At 39.8% G+C, this 25,682-nt stretch overlaps 1 protein-coding gene across 1 annotated transcript in view; it reads right to left on the reverse strand.

Moving 5' to 3' along the window:
* The window catches only part of LOC126195814 (centrosomal protein of 89 kDa-like), a 126,199-nt gene that overhangs the window by 79,948 nt on the left and 20,569 nt on the right, over positions 1-25,682 (reverse strand). The window contains exons 3-5 of the mRNA XM_049934455.1: positions 4,823-4,938; positions 4,333-4,667; positions 1,829-2,002 (exon numbers count right to left, since the gene is read on the reverse strand). Coding sequence (XP_049790412.1) covers positions 1,829-2,002; positions 4,333-4,667; positions 4,823-4,938 — 625 coding nt within the window. The remainder of the gene's footprint in view (positions 1-1,828; positions 2,003-4,332; positions 4,668-4,822; positions 4,939-25,682) is intronic.

The raw sequence follows: 25,682 nt of genomic DNA on the forward strand, positions 1-25,682 counted from the left end.
TGGTTATGGAACATGAGTCACATGGTAAAAATATATTACTATCATACATAAATGTGATGAATACAAGAATAGGCGAGATGCCACATAGACCTTTCACACACAAACGAAAATTACAAATAAATGGGTGTGAACTATGTTACAACAAAGGAATTCAAGAGTCAGAAGTTCCAAAATGGAACACAAGAATAATAACATATGGTACTTGTGTAGAAAAAATAGGAGGTAAGTATGTCTGGAGGATCATTGCCTTATAATCACAACATCCCAGTGTCGAGTACCGGTGAAAACACCAAAGATCTCGAAATCAACTTTCATTATGAGCCTCTTCATTAGACTACACTGCTGCAAATGGACTTTACACCATGACACAGAAACAAATTTGAATACAGCCTACACATGTCAGTGAGGTGTTAGACAGTTCACAATTTTGTGAAAAAAAAAAAAAAAAAAAAATGATGTTTCTATTTTGCTTCTTTTTTTCACATTTCAGTACACCTTCTTCCTGTTTTATGCTTGATCTGTGATCAGCCGTCTTACCATGAAATGGGCCATCCAATGGGCTATCCAGTGGACCATCTTACCATGAAATGAGGGGTGCGTGATGGGGAGCTTCCCCTGTAAGTGAATAGTAGGCTGGTACCCAATTCCCATCTCAGTAACACAATTAGCAAATATTTAGAAAACTTTCACTCACTTTCAGATGCACAACACTACACACAGACAGTTGGGGGTGCACATATCCTGTCCTGGAGGGTAAGGGGATGACGTCAGGTAGGGCAACTGGCCACCCAACCCTGTGCTGATGTAGGACAAAGGCACAAGAAAACGATGAATGCTATGTATGATCCTACTGGATCTCCTTGCCTTTCTTCAACCTTCAAATTGACTTATCCAATCAGTTACAAGGGGGAGGGGGGGGGGTGTTACAGTTTGATGTAAGCTGCAAACCAAGGTGCTGTTCAGAATTTTTTACATACAGGGATAACTGGCAGAGGTGCATGAATTGACAAGTAAAAGAAATAATTCTTGCACCAATCCAAAGACTCTGTATTGACCACTGAGCTACCAATCCACAGAATAAAAGTTATTTTTAATTTCCACTTACCAAACAGCAGCAGATATAAATCCTTATAAAAGGATATGTAAACACTACTTTTGGGAATAAGATTGTCTGTTCCTGGCAACAGAGGGGGAAAAGGTTATAGAAACTGAGAATAGTCAGTAAGTCAGATATACCTGAAGAGAATCACAGATGAGACATGTAAGGGCACCAACAAAGAAAAAGGAAGAAAAATGAAAGCAGCTAAGAGGGTGCAGAATATGGTAGAATTCAATTTAGAGAAATTTCCCATACAGTTTAAAGAATGAAAAATTTCTGTACCCAAGTCTTCTGTAAATTAACATGATGACAATTGTAGTGTCTAATTCAATAATTTCTGAAAAGGACAAAAATGTGCAGTTGTTCGAGAAGCTCTGTTATTTATTTGTGGATATGAAGACTCTAGAAGGAGAATTCAGATTATGGCAATTTTGTGTCTCATCTCTTTCATTATGTTCCCAGCACACACTGATATCTTCCATAATTAAAAAGAAGCCACAAAATAATAATAATAATAAAACAAAAAGGTATAGTAATCAAAGAAAGTGATAGAACGGAAGAATGATGGTAAAAAAGATATATCCAAGAAAGCCAAGGCGTATCATAGAAGTGAGTGTCAGCAAATAAATACATCTTACATCATACACAAGCACTTTCTTCTGCAAATTTTACTGGTGTACTGTCCAAGTAAGCTTACGGCACTGTTTGACTGGAAAATGTTAAACCAACCTTTCTAGTAGTTTCATCAAGTTCAGCATACAGCTGCTCATTTTCTGAAACAAGGTCTCTGCAATGAGCATTAAGTTGTGCCAAGTCTTTTTCATAACTGCGTGCAAGATCATCCTTTTCTTGGATAGTTTCTGAGTATGCTTTCAGCAAAGGCCCCAGCAGACCATGGCTAACCTGTAGATATAAACATAACACTTACTCTTGCATTTCACACACATAATACAGTAAAATTATTAACTCTCCAAGCCAATGACATTTTAGTTTTCAGCACAAAAGCTTCTGAAGCTTCTGAAATTCAGTTCTGCTGCTTTTATCTTCCTAGTACTACATCCACACAAGCATTCAAAAGAAACAGAATTACAGAGAGCTTTCTTGTTGCCACAAAAAATACAATATCCTGGGTGTCATGTGACTGAGATGTGATGAGACCAAATACTGCCAGTTTGCATGACGGTCAAGCACAGGGTGTGCAAGATCCACATCAATGCAGTTTGGGGGTGCCTGGTCTACAGAACACTCCATCCGCTAGGTCATGCAGGCACTGCCAGCTTTTAAAGGATGTACTGCAAGTATCTAGACTTGGGGAATTGTCCATGGCCTGAGTAACCTGTCCTGGCCAAGTATGTGTTGATGACTGACATTACCATGGACTAATAATGGGCCACTGTGCAACAAAGCACTTGCCAGTTCAGTGATGGACAATGCCAACTGGTGAGCATGTAAACCATTCAGAACCATCTCCTCAGTATAGAGAGCAGGAGTCACCTCATCACAAACGTGCATCTACTTACCATACCACAGGGCACAGAGATTAGCATGGGCACAGAAAATCAAACTGGATGCTCTAAGTACAGAATAGGTCACCTCTACTCAAACGTCACACAACAAATTGGAATATGCAATGGCTGGGTAGCAGTGCGCTGAAAATTGCTGAGACAATGCACGATACTAACAGGACACCATTTCCTCAGGTGGTGGAAGTATTTTCATCTGAGGGATATTTATACAGCATGAAATGGGGTCCTGACACATCTACCATTGTCTTTTGGTAGTGAGCAACATATCTGTCTCGCTTCTTTTTCACAGCACTCCATGTGTGTGACATGTACCTTCATGAAGACATTGCACCAGAAATCCTGAATTGTGTCATGATGGTTTGAGGAACACACTACAGACATGATGTACTTATGTGACTTGGAAGGTCACCTGGACTCATTACTACTGAGCACATCCATTGAGCAAAATATCTGCACCTCAGATCATGCTCAGACCAATTTCTGTAAGTTTCATTGGCAATTTGGTGGTCATGGATCAAAGGAACATACGACAACAAAACTATTTCACCTAGTATGCAGCACATATGACACAGGCAAAATACTTTCCGACTTAAAGACGAATGTAATTTTGAACTACAAAGCAGGCAGTTGTTGGCAGGTGTGAACAATTGATCCATAATTTTAGTAAGTCACGGTTGCAAAATAATAACATGAATTATCTACAGAAGGATGGAACAAATGACAAAAGCTGACCTGAGGGAAGTTCGGTTACGTTTTCAGAGAAATACAGGAACATGTAAATCAATGTTGTTGAAGACAGGTAAATCACTGGTGATTTGACAATGTTAACTAGAATACACTCTTTGGAATTAGGAAGTTAGCAGGAATAAAATACAGGGAGTGAAAGATGGAAGGAAGATTAGAGTTCCCACTGACAACAAGGTCATTAGAGATGGAACACAAGTCCGGATTATGAAAGGATGGGGAATGAAATTGCCCACTCGTTTTGAAAGGAACCAAACTGGCATCTGCCTGGAGTGATTTGAGGAAATCATGGAAAATCTAAATCTGAATGGTCAGATGGGAATTCGAACCATTGCCCATCCAAATGCGGGTCCAGTGTGCTAAACACGCACTGTGGCACCTTGCTCTGTAGGAAGTGAAAGGTTATCTACAATTTGCAAAGAAACTAGGCGAAAGTACCTGAAGAAAAGGCAATAACTGCTAAGGGAGTGAGAAAGGTTTGTAACCTATTTCTCATATGCTATTCAACCTATATATTGAGCAACCAGTAAAGGAAATTAAGGGGAAATTTGTGATGGAATGTAAATTTCAGGAAGAACACACAAAAATTTTGATGCTTGCCGATGACATTTTGGTTTTGGTAGAGACAGAGAAGGATTTGGAAGATCAGCTGAATGTAATGGATAGTGTTTTGACAACAGATTATGAGATGAATGTCAACAAAAGTAAAACAAGGGCACTGGAATGTAGTCAACAAAACTCGGGCGATACTAGGACATTATATTAGGGAATGAGACACTAAAAGTCATAGACAAGTTTTGCTATTTGAGCAGAAAAATAACTAATAATGGCAGAAGTAAAGAGGACATAAAATATATACTGGCAGTAGCAAGAAAAGAAATATTGACAGCTATATATTACATATTTTATTTTGCTTTCTTTTAGAGTAAGGAAAGAAATTAAGGAATAACTATAATAACCTACCTTAGCCCAGGTCTCAGGGGATACATCCCTTGGAGGATGTGGTGTGTCTTGTCGCTGTGATGGTATTTCCACACCTAGCTTGTGGAATTTCTGCTGGTAACGTTCAAGCTCTGCATTGAGCCTGACCACCAGCTCCTGCAGCATGGAAATGTCCTCTGACTCTTTTGCCTGTGTAGATTCAAAAACTGACTGCTCCATTTTTTGGCGAGTATCCTCCAGCTGCTCTCGCAGTGAGTCTCGCTGTCGTTCCAAATCTTGCTTGTGTTTCTCATACCGACTGAGGCGTGCCTGTAAAGATGCTATTTGCTCATTCTTCCTGCGAAAGGCTTCTTCATCTGGAAGCACAGAGTGATACTTTCTTAATTATTGAACACTTTACAATGTTTTACCTACTGCTGTTCTCCTCTACAGCATTACTCATGTTGTTTTCAACTATAGATAATTGTAAAATTGGCAAAATAATGCCATGATTCAAAAAAGCAGTACACACATAGCTGATGTCCAGAATCAGTAATAGCCGCCTTCTGTGCCAGTTGTTGATTCTCAGTTGTGAGCCTTTGGACCTCTTTGACCAGTGCTTCATACTGCTTTTCATCCACATGAGTGCTGTGAAATAAGTTATGCAAATTAATGGTTTGAACAGAAAAGAATTATGTGATAAAATGTGGCATATCTTAGTTGACAAAATGGAAAATTATGAGGCAGAAACATATGTGAATTGCAAAGTTTTGCTTTCAAAATAATACTATTGTGAGTAAGTAGCATCCCCAGTAATATAAAATAATTACTGCAAGTGAAGATTATTAGTGCATGGCAAGGAGACACTGCTATGTAGAGTGTATTATATATCTTGAAGGAGTTAACTGAAACTTTTAGCATAGTGGGTGCACCAGAAGACTGCTTTGTTCAGTATTTTGTTACTGACTTTCACTTATGGTAATGTAGCAGCACACAAGTTGTTGCAACTATAAAAACTATTATACAATAATGTGACAGGAACATTGTAAAAAGTTGCTTCTGGCATTGAACATCGACAAGACACACTGTACCCAAAACTGATGGAATGAAAGCATGATACACGAGTACACTTGTAGCTAATCACCTGAGCCGAAGTTATTGCAGACATAATTCACAGAAAGCTGAAGTTAACAAGAAGAGAGCAGGTAAAAAAAAAAAAAAAGACACACAAGAACAAGAGATTTGTGACGATAGGCTGTACGTATACTTGTTAAACAATTTAGTGAAAGGTTTTAAACTACTATAAGAAACTCCTGTGCAGAGTAAAGGGAGTGTGCCACAAAGAAGCCATGTAACCCATACTTGAAAGGCTGGAGTAGATTACTCTCTTTTTTGGATCTGGTGGGAGCCTATTGTTCCAATATTGTCTAAAATATTTGAGTTCCTAATGTATTGTTAACTGTGTAACTATTTTGAAAATTACCTTTTATTAGTTAGACAGTTTGGTTTCCTACAGCGAAGAATACTACCATTATGTCCTTGATACTGTTAAAGAAGCACTAACTGTATTTTAATTGTGCCTCTGATTTTACATAATGCAAGAAATGCCATTGACTATTTCTTGCGATATCATGATTGCAAAGCTTGAATACTATGGAATAAGTAACTCATCTTCAACTCTGATTCATATTTAATCAACAGCAGATAATTTTATTCAGTTAAAAACAGGCACTCTCATGTGAAGAAAGTAAAAACTATGCAAATCATGATGCTATAGCAACGCTCCATCCATTAACGAATGTGGTAAATGGCAAATTAACAACTGACATGGATTCATATCTGAAAATATTTTAATCTTGACACAAATACATGTGCCTCCCCTATCTGAAAACTCCTCCAACTTAACAATGAGAGATACAAAGTGCTCTCATGCCCGGAATAAAAGACATGAAATAACTTTACAACAGAAAATACCAAGGTCTAAATTCAGCAAAGAAAATTTTCATCCTGTGTGGCAGAAAAGGTGTGTATCCACGCCAGCTCCAGAAACACGATTTAATGGAATGACACTGGTACACAAAAAGAAAGACTGATGAATGACATTTTGTAAATCGATAAGTAGATCCTGCTGTACACATTGAGGAGAAGAACAAAAGTGGATCCAAACCTTAGTCAGAAGAAGCACAGAAGAATAATCCATTAAATTTCAGGTGCAGTTGAAAAACCTATTACAACAGTTCAATCTACAGTGTGTTAACTACAAACCTACTAGGGAACAAGAGTGCTTAGACAATATATTTGCTAATTTTAAATGTACCTAAGCTAAGTGTGATGTAACAATGTTCTCTTTTCTGATCACAAATCAGTGTCCCTAGTGTATGCTAACAGGACCAGCCCAGTCAATCTTATTGGTAACATGGACAATTCAAAAATGGTGATCACTACACCACTGAACAATGGAAAAAATGACAAGTTCAGGAAAACCCTTGCAGACAGAGACTGATACTGCCACAGAAATGATGGTAATCTTTATCTATCAAATAATTAGTCAGTTAAGATGAATTTTGAATGTTTCTTTAACTCATTTTTGCAAATATTTAATGATAGTATTCCTATTAGGAAATATAATGTAACAGACAGAGGTTGTAAAAAGAAGGTGTCAAAAAAGGAAACTTTTTGGTACACTAAAATGCTGTCTGATATGAAAGATCATGTAATGATGCTGTTATATACAATAATACTAAGTCTGAAAATGCAAAATCTCTGTATGTAAGATGGAGAAATGGTTATAAAAAAGCAGTTACTGAAGCGAAAAAGTCACACAATGCCCACTACATTGAGCCTTCTAACAATAAATGCACAGCTGCTTGGAATCTCATAAATAGTGTTGTAAAGAATCACATAAGGTAAAAATCAATATTTCTCCACAAGAGTTGAATGATTATTTTATTAAATCTATTGAGGAAGAAAGCAATGGCATCAGTAAACCTGATACAAGTCCATCAGAACTCTTAGAAGAAATTCATCATGGGATGCCTTTACATAATATTCTCACTTTCTTTGAGGTTATGCTTAGTACTGTATTAAAAACAGTAAGAAAGTTTTAAGTCATCAGAGAGTGCTGATATTTGTGACAAGTCTTGCAATTTGCTGAAATGAAATGAAATGTCGTGTCACTAGGGCCTCCAGTCGGGTAGACCATTCGCCTGGTGCATGTCTTTTGAGTTGACGCCACTTCGGTGACTTGTATATTGATGAGGATGAGATGATGATGATTACAACAACGTAACATCCAGTCCCTGAGTGGAAAAAATCTCCCACCCAGCCGGGAATTGAACCCAGGCCCCTTGGCATGACATTACTTCACGCTGACCACTCAGCTAGCGGTGCGGACTGAGTCATTGATTCCATTGTTTATCCACTGACTCACTGCATATATAAATGTTTATCAGAGGAATACTTTTCAAAGGAGATGAAATTATCTAGGGTGGTTCCTGCGTCTAGAAGGGGTGACAAAGACAACTCTGCAAGTTTCAGACCAATATCAATAATTCCAGTTATGGTCAAAATAATAGAATACACCATTTTATCATCAGTTGTCCGCTCATTTTTAAAAACTTGGAATATTTAATGCAACACAATATGGATTTAAAAAAAAAGACCATCAGCAGTAGACACAATACACTGTGTAATTAAATAAGTTCTTAAAGTGTTTGAGGAGAAAGGATTTACTCATGCCACATTCTGTGAACTGAGTAAAGCATTTGATTGTGTAGGACATGGCACACTTCTACAGAAACTCCATTTTTATAGCATCAAGGGGTACTACCGAAAACTATTAAAGTGTTATCTCCAAAACTGTATGTAAGTTGTGTGTATTGGCACAGAAAAGTCTCCGAGAACCAATCTAACGTGGGAGTTCTGCGGGGATCTGTATTGGGACCATTTTTGTTTTCGGTAATAATCAATGATCTACCCTCTGTAATAAGTTCCAATACAGTGCTATTTGTGGATGACACTACCTTCCTAAACTACAAAAATGAACTAAATAAGTTAAAAAGATTTTTCTGACAATGCCCTCACACAAGCGTCATATTGGTTCAGGTCAAATGGGTTTGTCCTGAATGAGATCAAAACACAAAAAACAGTATTTTGTCTAAGAAAAAAGTAATTTTTATGATCCCTGTTATATAAACTTCTTGGGGGTATACCTAGATGACAAATTGTTCTGGGAGCAACACATAAAATACATTAGTGTTAAATTATCCAGAATAATTTACTTATTAAGATGTCTTATGAAATGTGTACCAGAGGCTTATGGTAAAACATCTTATTATGCACGTTTTCAAAGTACTATGTCAAATGGATTTATTCTCTGGGGAAATTCAAGCCAAGTTCAAAATGTGTTACTCCTGCAGAAGAAAGCAATCAAAGTCAACACACACACACATATATATATATATATATATATATATATATATATATATATATATATATATATATATATATATATATATATATATATATATATATATATATATCAAGTGTTAACCTACGACTTATCTTAGAAGAAAGATTAAGGAAAGGCGAACCTACATTTCTAGCATTTGTAGACTTAGAGAAAGCTTTTGACAATGTTGACTGGAATACTCTCTTTAAAAATTCTGAAGGTGGCAGGGGTAAAATACAGAGAGCGAAAGGCTATTTACAATTTGTACAGAAAGCAGATGGCAGTTGTAAGAGTCGAGGGACATGAAAGGGAAGCAGCGGTTGGGAAGGGAGTGAGACAGGGTTGTAGCCTCTCCCCGATGCTATTCAATCTGTATATTGAGCAAGCGGTAAAGGAAACAAAAGAAAAGTTCGGGGTAGGTATTAAAATCCATGGAGAAGAAATAAAAACTTTGAGGTTCGCCAATGACATTGTAATTCTGTCAGAGACAGCAAAGGACTTGGAAGAGCAGCTGAACAGAATGGACAGTGTCTTGAAAGTAGGGTATAAGATGAACATCAACAAAAGCAAAATAAGGATAATGGAATGTAGTCAAATTAAGTCGGGTGATACTGAGGGAATTAGATTGGGAAATGAGACACTTATAGTAGTAAAGGAGTTTTGCTATTTGGGGAGCAAAAAACTGATGATAGTCGAAGTAGAGAGGATATAAAATGTAGCCTGGCAATGGCAAGGAAAGCGTTTCTGAAGAAGAGAAATTTGTTAACATTGAGTATAGATTTAAGTGTCACGAAGTATTTGTATGGAGTGTAGCCATGTATGGAAGTGAAACATGGATGATAAATAGTTTAGGCAAGAAGAGAATAGAAGTTTTCGAAATGTGGTGCTACAGAAGAATGCTGAAGATTAGATGGGTAGATCACATAACTAATGAGGAGGTATTGAATAGAATTGGGGAGAAGAGGAGTTTGTGGCACAACTTGACAAGAAGAAGGGATCGGTTGGTAGGACCTGTTCTGAGGCATCAAGGGATCACCAATTTAGTACTGGAGGGCAGCGTGGAGGGTAAAAATCATAGAGGGAGACCAAGAGATGAATACACTAAGCAGATTCAGAAGGATGTAGGCTGCAATAGGTACTGGGAGATGAAGAAGCTAGCACAGGATAGAGTAGCATGGAGAGCTGCATCAAACCAGTCTCAGGACTAAAGACAACAACAACAACAACAACAACAACAACAACAACCTACACAAAAAAGAAGCTACACAAAGTAAAAAGTAGAAATAATATTCATAGTCACAACACAAGAAATAATAATTCCATACATATGTCACACCACAGATTATCAAAGTCAATCAATAGCTATGAGCTAGTGAGCCACAAACTAATAAGCTTCCGCAGAGGGTACAAGACCTTCTACAGTGTGAATTTAGGAGAACAATAAATAAATGGCTTGTTGCCAACTCCTTCTATGAATTAAAAGAATTTTTTGATGCATCGTGGAACTGTAAGCTAACAACTGACATGACCAAATAGTTCTGTTTGCTAACGTAATGATTATGTTACATGCATAAAAAAAAATTGTCTGTTGCTGTACAAGGCCTAATGACAATAAAATTGTCTTATCTTGTGTTATCATGCAATCATGGGTATGTCAACACTTCCACCTGAATTTAATGAATTATTCCTTAGGCCACGAAAACCTGAAAATGCACCCTGGAAGATAGATGGATGTGAAATGAAGAAAGAAAATCAGACTGAGTCTTGTGAATTCCAGCTATTTTTCTGCATATTTCCAGAGTTATGGTTTCAAGAAACTTTTCATTTACTCCATCATCTGTGAAGCTTCTCCTTTTGTAGCTGGTAAATGACCCATTTTTCATAAATCATGATTACTGGTTTACATGGTCTGGCTGTTTGTAAATATGTCACAGGTGCACGGTTTCCCCACTAGGTGTCATCAAAGAATTTGCTGCTGGACTTCACAGATGTTTTGACTGCTTCTTATACAACACATTAGCACTGGAATCTGATTTGCAACACAATTACAGCTTACTTCGAGGAAGGGTAAGTTCTCATTACTGCTAGAAATGTCCACGTCCCTGGATAAATAATTACATCATACTGTTTATTTTAAGTTTAAATGAAAGTTTCTAATGATGTTTACTGGTTCTTTATGGCTGGTTACACTTTAATCAAGACAGTATTCTTTTATGGGGAGGCATAATGCAACAGTCAAGCACCTAGGAGCAGAACAATTACCATGGAAGGGGTTACCAAACATGTCACGTTTCAAAGACTTGCTGGCTGTCTTGGTGAAGCAGGATCCCTTAAACTAGACTGATGGGAAACTGGTAGACCACACAGTGAGTGAACAGTTCACTTTGAGGAAGTGTGCTACAGTGAACTGAAGACAACCCTTGCACCAGCGCACGATCCATAGCCAAGGAACTAAATAGCTCCAATGCCAATGTGTAGAATATCTTGCATCAGATGGACATGCATCCATTCTATTAACAGATGGTACAAGACATATCAGCTGGTCACTTTCACCAGTGTGTGGAATTCTGCCAATGATATTTACACAAAATTGTAAACATCCCTGACTTCAAAATGAGTGTTATGTTTATTGATGAAGTTGCTTTCAGAAGGGAAGGAGCTGGAAAATCGAAATGCAATTTGTGAATCCACCATCAACAGAAATTTATTGTAAATGTGTGAACTAAAATTGTTCACAGCCATCTGACTGGGTCACATTTCCTGCTTAACATGCTTGGAAGTGGACCTTATATCTTTTTCTATGAAGTAATACCAGAAATATTGGATAATGTCTCACTAGCAGTCAGGCAATGATTACAGGGCCAGAATGATGTCAGTTAACACTGTTGGATTGGAAGGTGCGGACCGGTACCATGTCCACCATATTATATTGTTGACTTCACTCCTATGGATTTCGTGTGTGCGTGCGGGGGTGGGGGGGTGATGGGGGTTGAGATGAAGCGTTTTGTGTACGAGACAGTGTCAGACACTCCAGAGGAGATGGCTGCACGTTTGCCTCAAGCTGCAGCTATTATTTGTTAAACACCTAAACACCACTAGTATCAAAATCTTCATGTAGGCCTAGTGGGGAACAGTGCACAGGTGACATTTTTGTCACATACTAAAGTATTTCTTTGTATCTCTTCTGAACGCTCAAAACTTTTCTGCACATAGTTTTTTTTACACCTGTACATTATAATGGAATGTTCTGGATAGACTATAAATAATTGAATACAGTGTCTGCCCTGATAGCTGAGTGGTTAGCGTGACGGATTGCCGTCCTACGGGCCCGGGTTCGATTCCCGGCAGGGTCAGGGATTTTCTCTGCTCAGGCACTGGGTGTTGTGCTGTCTTCATCATCATTTCATCCCCATCTGGCGTGCAGGTCGACCAATATGGCATAGAATGTAATAAGACCTGCACCAAGGCTTGTCCTGCAGGGGGCCTCTTGGCTTATGGCGCCAAACACTCATTTCCCTTAAATACAGACTGACTTTATTGTTATTCCTTCATTTTGTTTGCTGGTGTACCCACAAGTTGTGATAGAAACCAAAAATTATGCTAAGACACTTGACATCCTAGCACTAACTACATAAACTATTGCTGTTTTCAGTATCAAAAGTGAATATTCTCTTTGGTATCAACATACATTTCACTTGCTCGTTTATATAGGTCTGTCGCAAAAGCTAAATGATAGAAGGAGTAATGTACTCATTGTGTAGTTGAGGTGTAGAGTGACAGGATTACAAACAAGATCGAAAACATTGCTTGCTTGCATGCATGCATGCATACACTCATTCATTCAGCGTGTTTTGTAGAGCCCATCAAGGACAGCCTTCAGGGATTGGTTTAACATGAGACAACCATATCACAAAAAGTAAATATGTATACTGTATTAACAATAAACTATGTCTTTCTACACTGGTTAATGCTATTCGAACTTCTGCGACCTAATTTTAAATGAGTAAATCAGTAAGAAAGCTGTGACTTTGAAAAAAGTAGCAGCCTCCTGGGCTTACCTACTATTTTTAGTTATATTGTCACGTAGAAGAAGGTGAAATTAGATGAATGACGAACACTAACTTCACTTAACGAAGGTTTATTCAGCACTTCCACATACAAGAGCATGGAGCGAACTGCCTCCGGCCAGAACACATACAGTATATACAGGGTGTCCCAGCTATCTTGTCCACCCAAAATATCTCTGGAACAATAACAGCTATTGGAAAACGACTTTCACCGGTATCAATGTAGGGATGGGGCCCATGAATATAAATATTTGGAAACATTCTAAAACGAAAGCATATGTGTTTTTTAACACAAACTTCTGTTTTTTTAAATGGACATCCTATATTTTTTCTTCAGCAATCCATAGCATGACAAAGCACATACACAATGGCATTGATTGCATCGCAATATTCCCATTAGATCCCGAGATATTAAGATGCAAAGTTGACGCTTGAAACACCTGACATGCGCTGCTAGCGCACGTCCTGAGGCTCAGGCGTGAACCCCATGCTGCCCGTAATCGCGATGTGATTGACATGCGTAATCACACTTCCATACTTATCAAGAGGTCCGAAACGAATAATACGGTCTGCTGCCATCCTGCATTAACGTCGCACATTCCAGCAGGTATTTATCCCGTAGGCTAGGGGTGATGCGGTTCTGTAACATATCTGTGTACCGCAACGTTAGTCACAAAGTTAACTTCGCTTATCATTAATCCGTTACTAAAAAGGTAATGCCGTTCAACATTAAAACTTTACTTTACTGTAGATCTAGTGCAAGTGACAGTTAATCATTCACTCGTAATAGTAAAATTCATGTTGATAGTTTTAGTGAAACGAGCAAGTGGACTAAAAGTTTTACCGTTGTTAGGTAAAAATGTTTTGATTTGGGAAGTTCAGGTAGGACATAGAAGATGAATGTAAACATGTTTAACCAATTAGTTTTATTATCACATAATTATCAATGTTATGTTTATCTAATGCGTTAAATGACAAATTGTTGCAAACAAATGTTTCTTAACATCACTGGGTAAAATGGTCCTTTGTAGAAACTTCCACTGTGATACCAGCACTACATACTAAACATAGCATTCACATCTCATGCTCAAAGTGATGCCCATTGGCTTGCATACATAGTGTCACTCTGCGGATGAAGGATGCCCTACTTCGTGCTACTGTTTCCTCTTTGATGGCTGTACAAGCATCAATAGTGCATTGCTTCATGTCCTCTGGTGTTGTTGGTTCATGTTGGTAAACAGCATCCTTCACTGCTCCCCAAAGAAAATAATCCAGTGGTGTAAGGTCCGGAGATTGGGCAGGCCACCTAACTGGGCCACCTCGTCCGGTCCACCTACCAGGGAACTTACGGTTCAGAAGTCGTCGTGCTCGTAAGGTGTTATGTGCAGGGCATCCGTCATGCTGATACCACATGATCATTCTGCAGTTCAGAGGTACGGTGTCCAAGAGAACAGGAAGATTGTGTCGTATAAATCTGGAGTATTGTCTGCCATTTTGGATGCCATTTATAAAGAAAGGTCCGATAATGGTATCTCCAATAAACCCACACCAAACATTAACTTTCCACGAACGTTGATGCTCTACCTGACGGAGCCATTTTGGATTGTCTGCGGACCAATAATGCATATTCCTCATATTGACAATTCCTTTGTTGGAGAATAATGCCTCGTCGGTAAAGAGAACATCTGCAAAAAAAATTGGATTAGTCAGAAGTTTTTGCTGAGCGCACCGACAAAATGTTGCCCTATTGCGGAAGTCATTTCCATGAAGATCCTGGTGTAAATGAACATGGTAAGGATGAAATTTATGATGTTTAAGAATACGCTGTGCACTTGATTTCGACACACCAACTTCACGTTCAATTTGACGTGTGCTGACTTGAGGATTCACAGCTATGGTAGCGAGCACAGCAACTTCAGCACGTTCATCTGTGCGTGTTCTAGGACAATGTCGAGGTCTTGGATTTAAGCTTCCCGTTTCATGTAGACGAGATGTGAGACGACCAAACATCCGGCGCGAAGGCGATGGCTTGTCAGGGAATCGTCTTCTGTACAGTCGTTCTGCCTGAACAGCAATTCGTCCACCTACAACAGGGTACAGTACAGGTATGTAGAGTAGGGTAGAAAACAGACATATTAACTAAATAATCATGATGTTCGCTAACAGTACTATCAACAAACAAGCAATCTCATAACATATTTCCTGTCAACGTACATTCTCCATATATCAGCAGCATTTCTACCATATCTTCAAGTGTGTACATTATACTGTACAGTATAAGTTCCATAACGCAACGTTTATTCACAATGTGTACTACCTCCGTGCCGTCACTAGATTACTCTGATGCACGACTACACTGGCAAGCGGTGTACTGCACGCCAAAGCAACAACAAATGGGATGCTCAGAGGGTGGTGGAGTACAGGAGTTTGCATGGGTCGTAAATCATAAACAAGGCGAAGTGGTAACTGTGGCAGTAGTGGGAACTACGTTGGACACTTGACTAGGTAGAGCCAGGCCCTGCGTGACAAGCACAATGGGTCATATAACGCATTAGATAAACCTTATTTTGGGTGTGCAGGATAAATAAGACAACCTGACGGGTGTACACTGATCGGTACTGGTTCATATTGTGTACGTAGATACGTAAAACGTGCAAGAGGGAAACCATTAGGTGCTTATGAGAGTTGATGGCAGCAGACCGTATTATTCGTTTCAGACCTCTTGATAAGTATGGAGGTGTGATTACACATGTCAATCACATCGCGATTACGGACAGCATGGGGTTCACTCCTGAGCCTTAGAACGTGTGCTAGCAGCGCATGTCGGGTGTTTCAAGCGTCAACTTCGCGTCTCAATATCTTGGGATGTAATGGGAATATTGCGATGCAATCAACGCCATTGTGCATGTGCTTTGTCATGCTATGGATTGCTGAAGAAAAAATATAGGAGGTCCATTTAAAAAAACATAAGTTTGTGTTAAAAAATACATATGCTTTCGTTTTAGAATGTTTCCAAATATGTACATTCATGGGCCCCAGCCCTACATTGATACCGGTGAAAGTCGTTTTCCAATAGCTGTTATTGCTCCAGAGATATTTTGGGTGGACAAGATAGCTGGGACACCCTGTATACAGCTACAGAACATTCCAGTACAACGATTCTTACATTTGTGGATACTTCTAGAATGTACTCTAACTGAATATAGAAATTAAAATTGTACAGTCCAGGTGAGTTTTGAACTCACGACCCTCCATGTTACAGTTTAGTATCATGACCACTATGCTACGGTGTTACTCAGCTTCTTCTGTGATATTGCTCCTTACCATTTAATGTAGAAATAGTGACATTAATTCAAATTTAATATTATAGTTTGTTATACATTGACTTGACCTACATCAGACAATGTACTATTTGTGCACTATATGATTACCAGGACCAATAAAACTCTACTCTACTCAAGAGAACAGCGTCTCAGTGTTACGTCATCCTAGTCCGGGAACGTGTCATTGGTCCTGCATACTCCGACTCCCGATGACTGATGCTCACCCTGGCTGTGATCTTCTTAGAACTTCTTTTGCGGTTATACTCTTCGTCACCTTTCGTCGCTGGAGCTCCGAATTTACCCTGGCTCGCAGGATCCTTGTAGGGCTTCATTCGAAGAACGTGGATCATATCTCTGACCTTTCGTCGTCTTGCATTGGGGTCGAAATCTTCAACTTCATAAGTAACATCAGACAACTGTCTTACAACCTTATAAGGTCCAAAGTAGTGCCTGAGGAACTTCTCAGAGAGACCAACCTTCTGAACAGGAGTGAAGATCCAGACGAGGTCACCAGGCTGGTAGACAACAGGGCGGTGGCTCGCATCATACCTTGGGCGATCGTTTTCTTGAGCTTGCAGCATGCAGAGTCGAGGTAACTGCTGAGCTTCTTCAGCTCTGGTTAACACCTGGCTGATGTAGTCGTCATCAGGATGTAATGAAACACAGTGTCCATGGTCATAGTTGCCTCATGCCCACGCACCAGGAAAAATGGTGTAAATCCTGTGGTGTCTTGTTGGGTGGTGTTGTAGGCAAACATCACAAAAGATAACACCTCATCCCAGTTGCTCTGCTCAACACTGACGAACATTGGTAGCATGTCAGCCAAGGTCTAATTAAGGCGTTCAGTAAGCCCGTTAGTTTGCGGATGGTAGGCAGTCGTCATGTGATGAGTAATGTTGCACCGATGGTTTATCTCTGTCACAAGATTTGATTGAAAAACTTTCACTTGATCCGTAATTAACGATCTTGGGGCACTGTGTTTTAATACAATGTCTTCCACGATGAATTTGGCTTCCTCAGATGCTTTGGATGTTTTCACGGATTTTGTAATGGCATAGCGTGTCAGATAATCAGTGCAAACAATAATCCATCTATTGCCAATAGCAGACATAGGAAATCGTCCGAGGAGGTTAAACCCAACATGCTGGAAAGGCGTTCGGCTGGTAGAATTGGTATGAGTCAGCCAGGTGGTTTCTGAGGAACTGCCTTTCTCCTCTGGCACTCTCTACAGTGTGACACATAGTGACGGACACTCCTAAATAAACCTGGCCAAAAAAAATCTCTTGTGGATTCTATTGTAGGTCTTAATAAATCCTAAATGTCCCACCTCAGGTGTGTCATGGAATTTCTGTAGAACATCTAAGTGCATGTTTTTAGGAATCAAAATGGATCAAAGTTTTTCGTGCAGAGTAATCCACTAACTACCTTAAATTGTCCTTGTACAACCTCTGATCAATTTAAGGCAAGCTTAATTTGAGATATCTTGGCATCCTTCTTCTGCTCAGCAGAGAGATCCTGGAGTCCAGTGAGATAGTCACTATCTTCATCAAAGTCTTGATGGTCTTGCACAGGGTTGCTTGAGAGACAGTCGGCATCTTGGTGTTTTCTCCCACTTTTGTACACTACAGTAATGTCATACTCGCCCACCTGGCGAGTTGTCCTGTTGGATCCTTAATACCTGTCAGCCAACAAAGTGAATGATGGTCTGTAACAACTGTGAATAGCCTTCCATAGAGGTACTGTCATAATCTGCACATGGCCAAGATCACAGCAAGACATTCTCTTTCTGCAGTTGAGTAGTTTCTCTCAGATTCTGTAAGTGTCCTAGAAGCATAGGCTATAACCTTCTCTTTTCCATCTGAAATTTGCACCAGAACAGCACCAACCCCATACCAACTGGCATCTGTGTGTAGTTCTGTAGGTGGTCTCTCATCGTACAGACCAAGCACAGGGTCACTCGTCAGAGCTTTTCGCAGCACATCGAAAGAATCTTGTTGAGCAACTGTCCAGATAAATTTAGCATCAGCTTTTAACAACTCTTGGAGTGGCCTGGCTTTGATAAAAAAGTCTTTGATAAACAACAGTAATAAGAACATAATCCGAGGAAGCTTCCCACATCTCTAACATTTTTAGGAATAGGGAATTCCGTTACAGATCTCACTTTTTCTGGGTCTGGCCGCACACCTTTGTTTGACACAAGGTGTCCAAGTATTTTGATTTCTTTTGCTTCCAAGGGACACTTTCTTGGATTAAGTTTCAATCTGCCTTGTTGGAGACACTTAAGAATGGCCCTCAGTCTTTTTATATGTTCATCAAATGTCTCTGAGAACACTATAATGTCATGGAGATAACAAAGACACATTGTCCACTTCAGGTGGCTTAGAAGATTATCCATCATCTGTTCAAAAGTTGCATTACACAAACCAAACGGCATAACCTTAAACTCATACAGGACCTCCAGGGTGATGAATGCAGTTTTCTCATGATCAGCCTCATCTACTTCGATTTGCCAGTGTCCCGAGTATTCATGGAAGAGGGTAAACATCCTTTTTAGTTATCTTATCAAGCTTCCTGTAATCAGCACAAAAGCGCTAACTGCCATCCTTCTTCCTGACAAGGACCACTGGTGATGACCATGGGCTCTGCGAAGGCTGAATGATGTCACTCTTCATCATTTTCTCTACCTCATGGTGAATTATTCAACATTCCATTGCTGACACATGGTATGCTCTCTTGCTTATTGGTTGATGGCCTCCAGTGCTAATCCGGTGCTTCGCTGTCAATTTGTCTAATTTGCTCTTCACCTGAAGCATTCAGAGAACTTCTGAGGATGGCAAGTAGCTTCTTCTGTTGTTCTGTAGTGAGATCTGGTGATAATCAAGCTAGAAGATTTTGTCTCGTAATGGTAGCGCTAATTTCGCCCACAGACTCAGCATGGGAGGTTTCTGTGATTCTCAGTTGTTCTTTAATTAACGGCTCAGCGTTTGCTAAGCACATGCTTCTTGGAAAGATCTGTGGTTCTTGGCGACTGTTAACTATCCACAGTTCACCGAATTCATTCTTAAATGAGACGACAGAGGCTGTGATGACCAAGTTATTCTTCAGTGGTACGCTTCTCTTACATTCAACTACAAGATCCATGGGTTGATGCATGGCATGACCCACGACAGTTACCTTTCTAGTGCTGACTGCAGGAATGATCACTTCATCCAGCACACATCGTCTCCGCACACTCAGATGCACATCTTCTTGTCCACAGTATCTCATCTTGTCTAGCATAATCTTTGAGCGACCACAGTATATAACTGACTGAGAAACTTTCAAAAAGTCCCATCTGAGAATGACGTCATGACTTCACTCTTGTAAGACGATGAATTCTACGGGCTGTGGTTGGCCACTTATTCCCACATGAATGGTGCACCTTCGTGTAGGTTTTACATATTCCCCATTAGCCACCTTCAACAGAGATGTTTTGCTGTTGACGAATACGGTTTTCTGGAACTGGCGACAGTACTTCTCCGAAATGACTGAATATGATGCTTCAGAGTCCACAAGAGCTTGGCCTGGTCGGCCATCCATGAGGATATTGACATAGTTTCCTATCATTTTTGTAGTGATCGATGGCGGAGGATTTTTATCTTCAGTGGCCTAACCTCCAAGGAAGGTCGAACCCTTTAGTTTTCCAGGTTGCGACAGTTAGGTGATCGGCTGGAGCTTCTAAACAGCGATGGAGAGCTTGATCGGCATGATGGGGAGCATCCTCTCCAGTGGCTAGCTTGTGGCGATGGTGACCTACATTGTCCTGCACCCACATCTTCTTGTTCATCTTCGTTGTCCCGGAGTTGGCGTGGGCTAAGATTGATCTGCTGTCTTCTGGTACAGGCGTCATCAAATATCTGCCACCTTTCTCAGCAATAGTGCACCACATGTCCCGCTTGTCCACAGTGTAAACATACTGGTTGGTTATCCTGGGTCCTCCAGACGTCAGTCTTCCTTGGTGCCCAAACAGGTTCCTCATGGGGCATTGTAGGAATGTAACTCTTCCTGGGTCTCGACTTTTTCACTGTTTTACACGGAAATGATGGACGAGAGATTGGGTTCAATGTCTGTTCCACTTCCTCCCGTATGACCTCTTGAAGTGTCTCAGTTTTTTGCTCGCCGTGCAATCCAAGTGCCTTCTGAACTTCCTCTCTCACTATCTGATGGAGAACACTCATGAAATCAACTGCTTCCTCCATTACAGACATCAATATGACATTTGGAAGCCCTTCAAACTTCTTTCATGTAATTCTTTATTGATACATTATCTTGATATACTGGCACCATTTTATGAAGTCGTCTGCTGTCAAAACCACCTTCAGGAGGAGGGCTTGATACATGTCCTCAGCAACACCCTTCAAGAGATGTGGAACCTTATCTTCCTCCTTTATTCTAGGATCCACTATTTTACACAGCTCCAAGATGTCTTGAATGTAGGGTGCTGTAGTTTCTCCTGGACGCTGTGCCCTGCACTTTAATTTATCTTCAGTCTTGCACTTCTGTCGTTGTGCGTCGCCGAAATACTTGCGCAGTTCCACCTGGAGATCTTCCAAGCTTGTGAACTTCTCCTCATTGTTCTCATACCATTGCTTGGCAGTGCCCTCTACGTAGAAAAATACGTTAGCCAAACACACGGTGTCATCCCATTTGTTAAATTTGGTTATACGCTCATATACCTACAACCACTTGTTTGGATCTTGGCCATCGTCACCAGAGAACCCAGAAGGATGTCTCATGTGGTGGCACACAGTTGGTGTCATCGCTACGTCCTCCTCTTCTTCTTCTGTCTCTGGTGGATTGCGGTCTGTTGAATATGGTTCGAATTCTGGTTTCTCGTCACGTAAATGGCGGCTCTGTCATGGCCTGATGGGAGGCACTGTGTCGTCCATAATGTGCGCTATTACAAGTTCCAAGACCCAGTGCCTCCACCAGAATAATGTTACATAGAAGAAGGTGTAATTAGATGAATGATGAACAGTAACTTCACTCAACGAAGGTTTATTCAGCACTTGCACATACAAAAGCACGGAGTGAACTGCCTCCGGCCAGAGCACATACAGTATATATAAAGCTACAGAACATTCCAGTACAATGATTCTTGACATTTGTGGATACTTCTAGAATATACTTGAACCGAATATAGAAATTAAAATTGTACAGTCTAGGTGAGTTTTGAACTCTCAACCCTCCATGCAACAGTTTAGTATCAAGACCACTACGCCATGGTGCTACTCAGCTTCTTCTGTGACAATATATTTACTTGATCACAGGGTATTTTTTAAAGAATTTTTTTTATATCTATAAATATTGATTCTTATTTATAGCACAGTTTTGGACATAAAACCTGGATACCGCAGATAGTAAATGCGAATTGTGCATTTGAGGTGCCAATAAAACTGGTCACCCCTCAGGATTCTATGTCCAACCATCTGATCTGCTGTTCTGCTCTTGGTCCAGAGTTACATACCAGGAAAATGTACAAAAAAATTTACAATCTCAAGTCCACACCTTTCTTTAACTTTTAAACCACATTTTGGCTGTCTGGTAACAGTATCACTTTCTAACCAACCAGTAATACCAAAACTTTCTGTGACATAGCTCGTGGTGCATCAAGATCAGAACAGTTTCTGCTTAATAGTTTTCTTGCGCTATAGTGGCCACTGGCCACTTGACGCTCGCCAGTGTCTGAACAGGTGAATGCGCTGTGGCATGTCTTGAGCACCTTTCAGCTGTCACATCGGAAGTATAAAATGTTTCTAATTTTCGTTCGATTTTCTGCATGAAGTTACTTCAATAAACTGAGTGAACACTGTGGAGTAGTAATACACCATGTGAGGGGTTGCTATGAGTTTTTTTATCAAGTGTTATTTTGTTATTTGAAGTTCTAGTATTTGTCTTGCAAATACATATTGAATTTTGTGTACTTCAATCTTACAAAAGTTGTCACAAATTTGAGACTTACTGTTCACTTTGGGTTTAATGGAAAGGTATATGCATCTAAAGTCTAAACATTTTTGCAACATGTGAGGTGAGAGCTATTCCACAAGTCATGTCAGAAAAGGATTTTCTTGTCTCAAGAAACACCACACTGCCATAAACGATTTTTCACATTCCAGAAATATTGATAACTGATATAACTGATGGACTGTGACACTTGCATTCAAAAGGCCAGGTTCAGGAATTGGATGTATGAGTAGTGCATGCTCTAATTCAAGGCAACATAAATCAAAGATGTGACTATTACTACATTTTCGCTTGAACATCATCAGTTTGCTCATTGAGCATTCCTATGCGATACTATTACTGGTGGTGACTTACGATGCCTTTATGCTAATTTCTTAGGAAGTAATTAACACCTGAGCCCTAACAAAAGACATGTAGAGCAAACAGCAGTGTGAACAGATAATATTTGGCATTTAGTGGTGCAAAAAAGGTGGTGTGCACCAGAGCTCCTCCCAAGGGGTGTCACAGTACAAGAGAAATGGCCAGCTAAATTGTGTTGCTACTACATGGTAATGTGCTGATTTCACAAACAAAACTATCCAGGAGTTTATTTCGAAAGCCATTCCTCACACACTTATTCATATGATGCTTTCTCTAATGTTTGCCTTCCTCACCACTTATCAGACAACCGTCATGAAAATTGCTTTCAAAATGAAAATGTAATTCAAACTTGGCTTGATAGCATCTTTAACTCTGAATGAGTAGGATTCTACAGGCATGGAATTGATGAACTACCTATACATTGTAAGACTGTTTTAAATAATGTTAGGTAATATATTGTTGGACTTAATTTCTCTCATATGTTAATTGATCTTTGCAGTAAGACAAAGGAAAATTCTATTAAAATTTGCACTGCACTAATACAAATGAACTAACCTTACCACAAAAGCCTAATTTAATAAAGCATGAAGTACCCATAACATGACCGTGACTAAATCTGCATGAGTTAGTATGATATTATGCATTTTGGACTGTAAAATGGTCCATGTTTATATGCTGTCCTGTGTAATACTCAAGTAGTATGGAAATATGGTAGTTGGAGTAGATATATAAAGAAGCCCAGTTAATAAAGTATTCAGTACCACAATTTCATAAATAAAATTGTGTATTCACAGAACCCAAAAATTATGTCAGCAGGAGCGCAGAAAAAGGTGCAGTGTTATAAGTTTTTCAACCTCAGCCTGTGGGATACTGCAAGTTGTGAGAGGACTTATAGAATAGGTAAAAAACAAGTGGCCTCCATCACGACTGAAACCAAGACCCTACGCTGTCGTTACTTCCCAGTGCTACACCATTACCTCAGAGCTAGCTGGAGAGCCTGAGCCTTAGTCTTTTCATTCTTGCCCCAGTGGTGGCTAGCACAGATGTATCACAATGCAACAGACAAGATCAGTTGCAATTTCCGTGTGGAATTACCTCCCTGGACTCAAAACCATAAATTGATAATATGATCTCATATCTTAAGTGAAAGTCACTCAGGTTCTTCAATGGAAATGACAAGAAAATATCAAACGAATTCAGCAGGATATTTCTGTGCCATACAGGAGATAACTCATGGTCACACAACTGCCAAACACACTCAGCATTGTTGCCAAATTTCACTTATATATGGTTATCAGATTATTTTATGGAAACATAGGGCACAATGTAGGACATTTGGCAAAAATATAAGACATTCTTCATGAATGCAAAAGTAATGTTCACTCTGAGAAGAAGAAGAAGATGGGTGGAAAAAAATACAAAGAAGCACCACAAAGAAATTATCTGAATGGAATGGAAATTGGATGATTTATTCAAGAGAAAAAGTTTCACATATTGGACATGGATGTAACATGTTTGTCCACCTCTGGCCCTTATGGAGGCAGTTATACATCTTGGCACTGGTTGATAGAGTTGTTGGATGTCCTCCTGGATGATAGTGCCAAGTTCTGTCCAATAGTGTGTTAAGATTGTCAAAATCCTGAGATAGTTGGAGGGTCCTGCGCATAATGCTCCAAACATTCTCAATTGGGGAGAGACTCGGTGATCTTGCTGGCCAAGCAAGGGTTTGGTAAGCACAAAGACAAGCAACAGAAACTCTCGCTGTTTGTGTATGGGCATTATCTTGCTGAAGTCTAAGCCCAGGGTGGCTTGCTATGAAGAGCAACAAAATGCAGTGTTGAATATTGTAGACATACCACTGTGTTGTAAGTTTGCCATGGTTGACAATGAAAGGGGTCCTGCTATGAAAAAAAAAATGGCATCACAGACCATCACTTCTGGTTTATGGGCCACATAGCGGGTGACAGTTAGGTCAGTATCCCACTGCTGCCCAGAGTGTCTCCAGATGTATCTTCACAGGTCATTCACACTATGTTCAAAGTAGGACTCGTCGCTGAAGACAATTCTACTCCAGTCAATGAGATTCCAGATCACAGACGTATCTGGAGATGCCTTGGATAACAGTGGGGTACCACCCTGACTGTCGCTCACCTTACGGCCTGACAGCCAGGAGTGATAGTCTGAGGTGTCAATTCTTTTCATAGCACAACCACTTTGTTTGTTATAAATGGTACTCCTACAACATAGCGGAATGTTGAAAATATTATGTGCTCTGTTTTGTTGCCCTCCACACAGCAAGCCATTCTAGACCTACCTGTCAACAAGATAATGTTCACCCACACAAGGCCAGAGTTTCTGATGCTTGTCCTTGTGCTTGCCAAATCCTAACTTGGCCAGCAAAGCCACCAAATCTATTCACAACTGAGAAAGTTTGGAGCATTATGGGCAGGGTCCTCCAACCAGCTTGGGATTTTGACAATCTAATGCATCAACTAGACAGGGTTTGGAAAGATATCCATAAGGATGATATCCAACAATTCTATCTATCAATGTCAGGCCAAATAACTGCTGGCATAAGGGCCAGAGATGGACCAATGCTTCATTGACTTATTCTATTGTGAAGCTCTTTCTCATCAGAAAAAAAAAGAAACATATGTCCATTAACACAAGTAAGCACACATGACAGCTATCTCTGTCTGCTCAGGCCAGTTTGGCGTGGGAAGTTAGCGAGAGATAGCAGTCTTATGTGTGAAGTGTGTTTACATGTGTTAATGCATTTATGTTTTCTTTTCTGATGAAGGCTTTGGCTGAAATAATCTTTTCATTGTGCCTGTCTGCAACTCAGTGTGTCATCTTTACTGTTAGTAACAATCTACCCATTTCATAATAGTTGATTGCTTACTAATTTGTGCAGATTTAGGCACTGCATATTTCAGTAAACATAAGAGAGAAATTAAGTATCAACAAAACTTCCCTAACATTATCTAAAACAGTCTGACAATGCTCAGAGAGTTAAGTGATTCTATAACTGTACAAACCTATTCATTCAGAGTTAAAGCTAGATTTGAACTGCATTTTCGTCCAGGAAGGAAATTCATGAGTTATTTCATAAGTTGTGGGAAAGGCAAAAATTTGAGGGTGCATCAGATGAATAAGTGTGTGAGGAATAATGTTGGAAATAAACCCCAG

The sequence above is a fragment of the Schistocerca nitens genome, chromosome 7 (assembly GCF_023898315.1).
Source record: "Schistocerca nitens isolate TAMUIC-IGC-003100 chromosome 7, iqSchNite1.1, whole genome shotgun sequence".
Lineage (NCBI taxonomy): Eukaryota > Metazoa > Arthropoda > Insecta > Orthoptera > Acrididae > Schistocerca > Schistocerca nitens.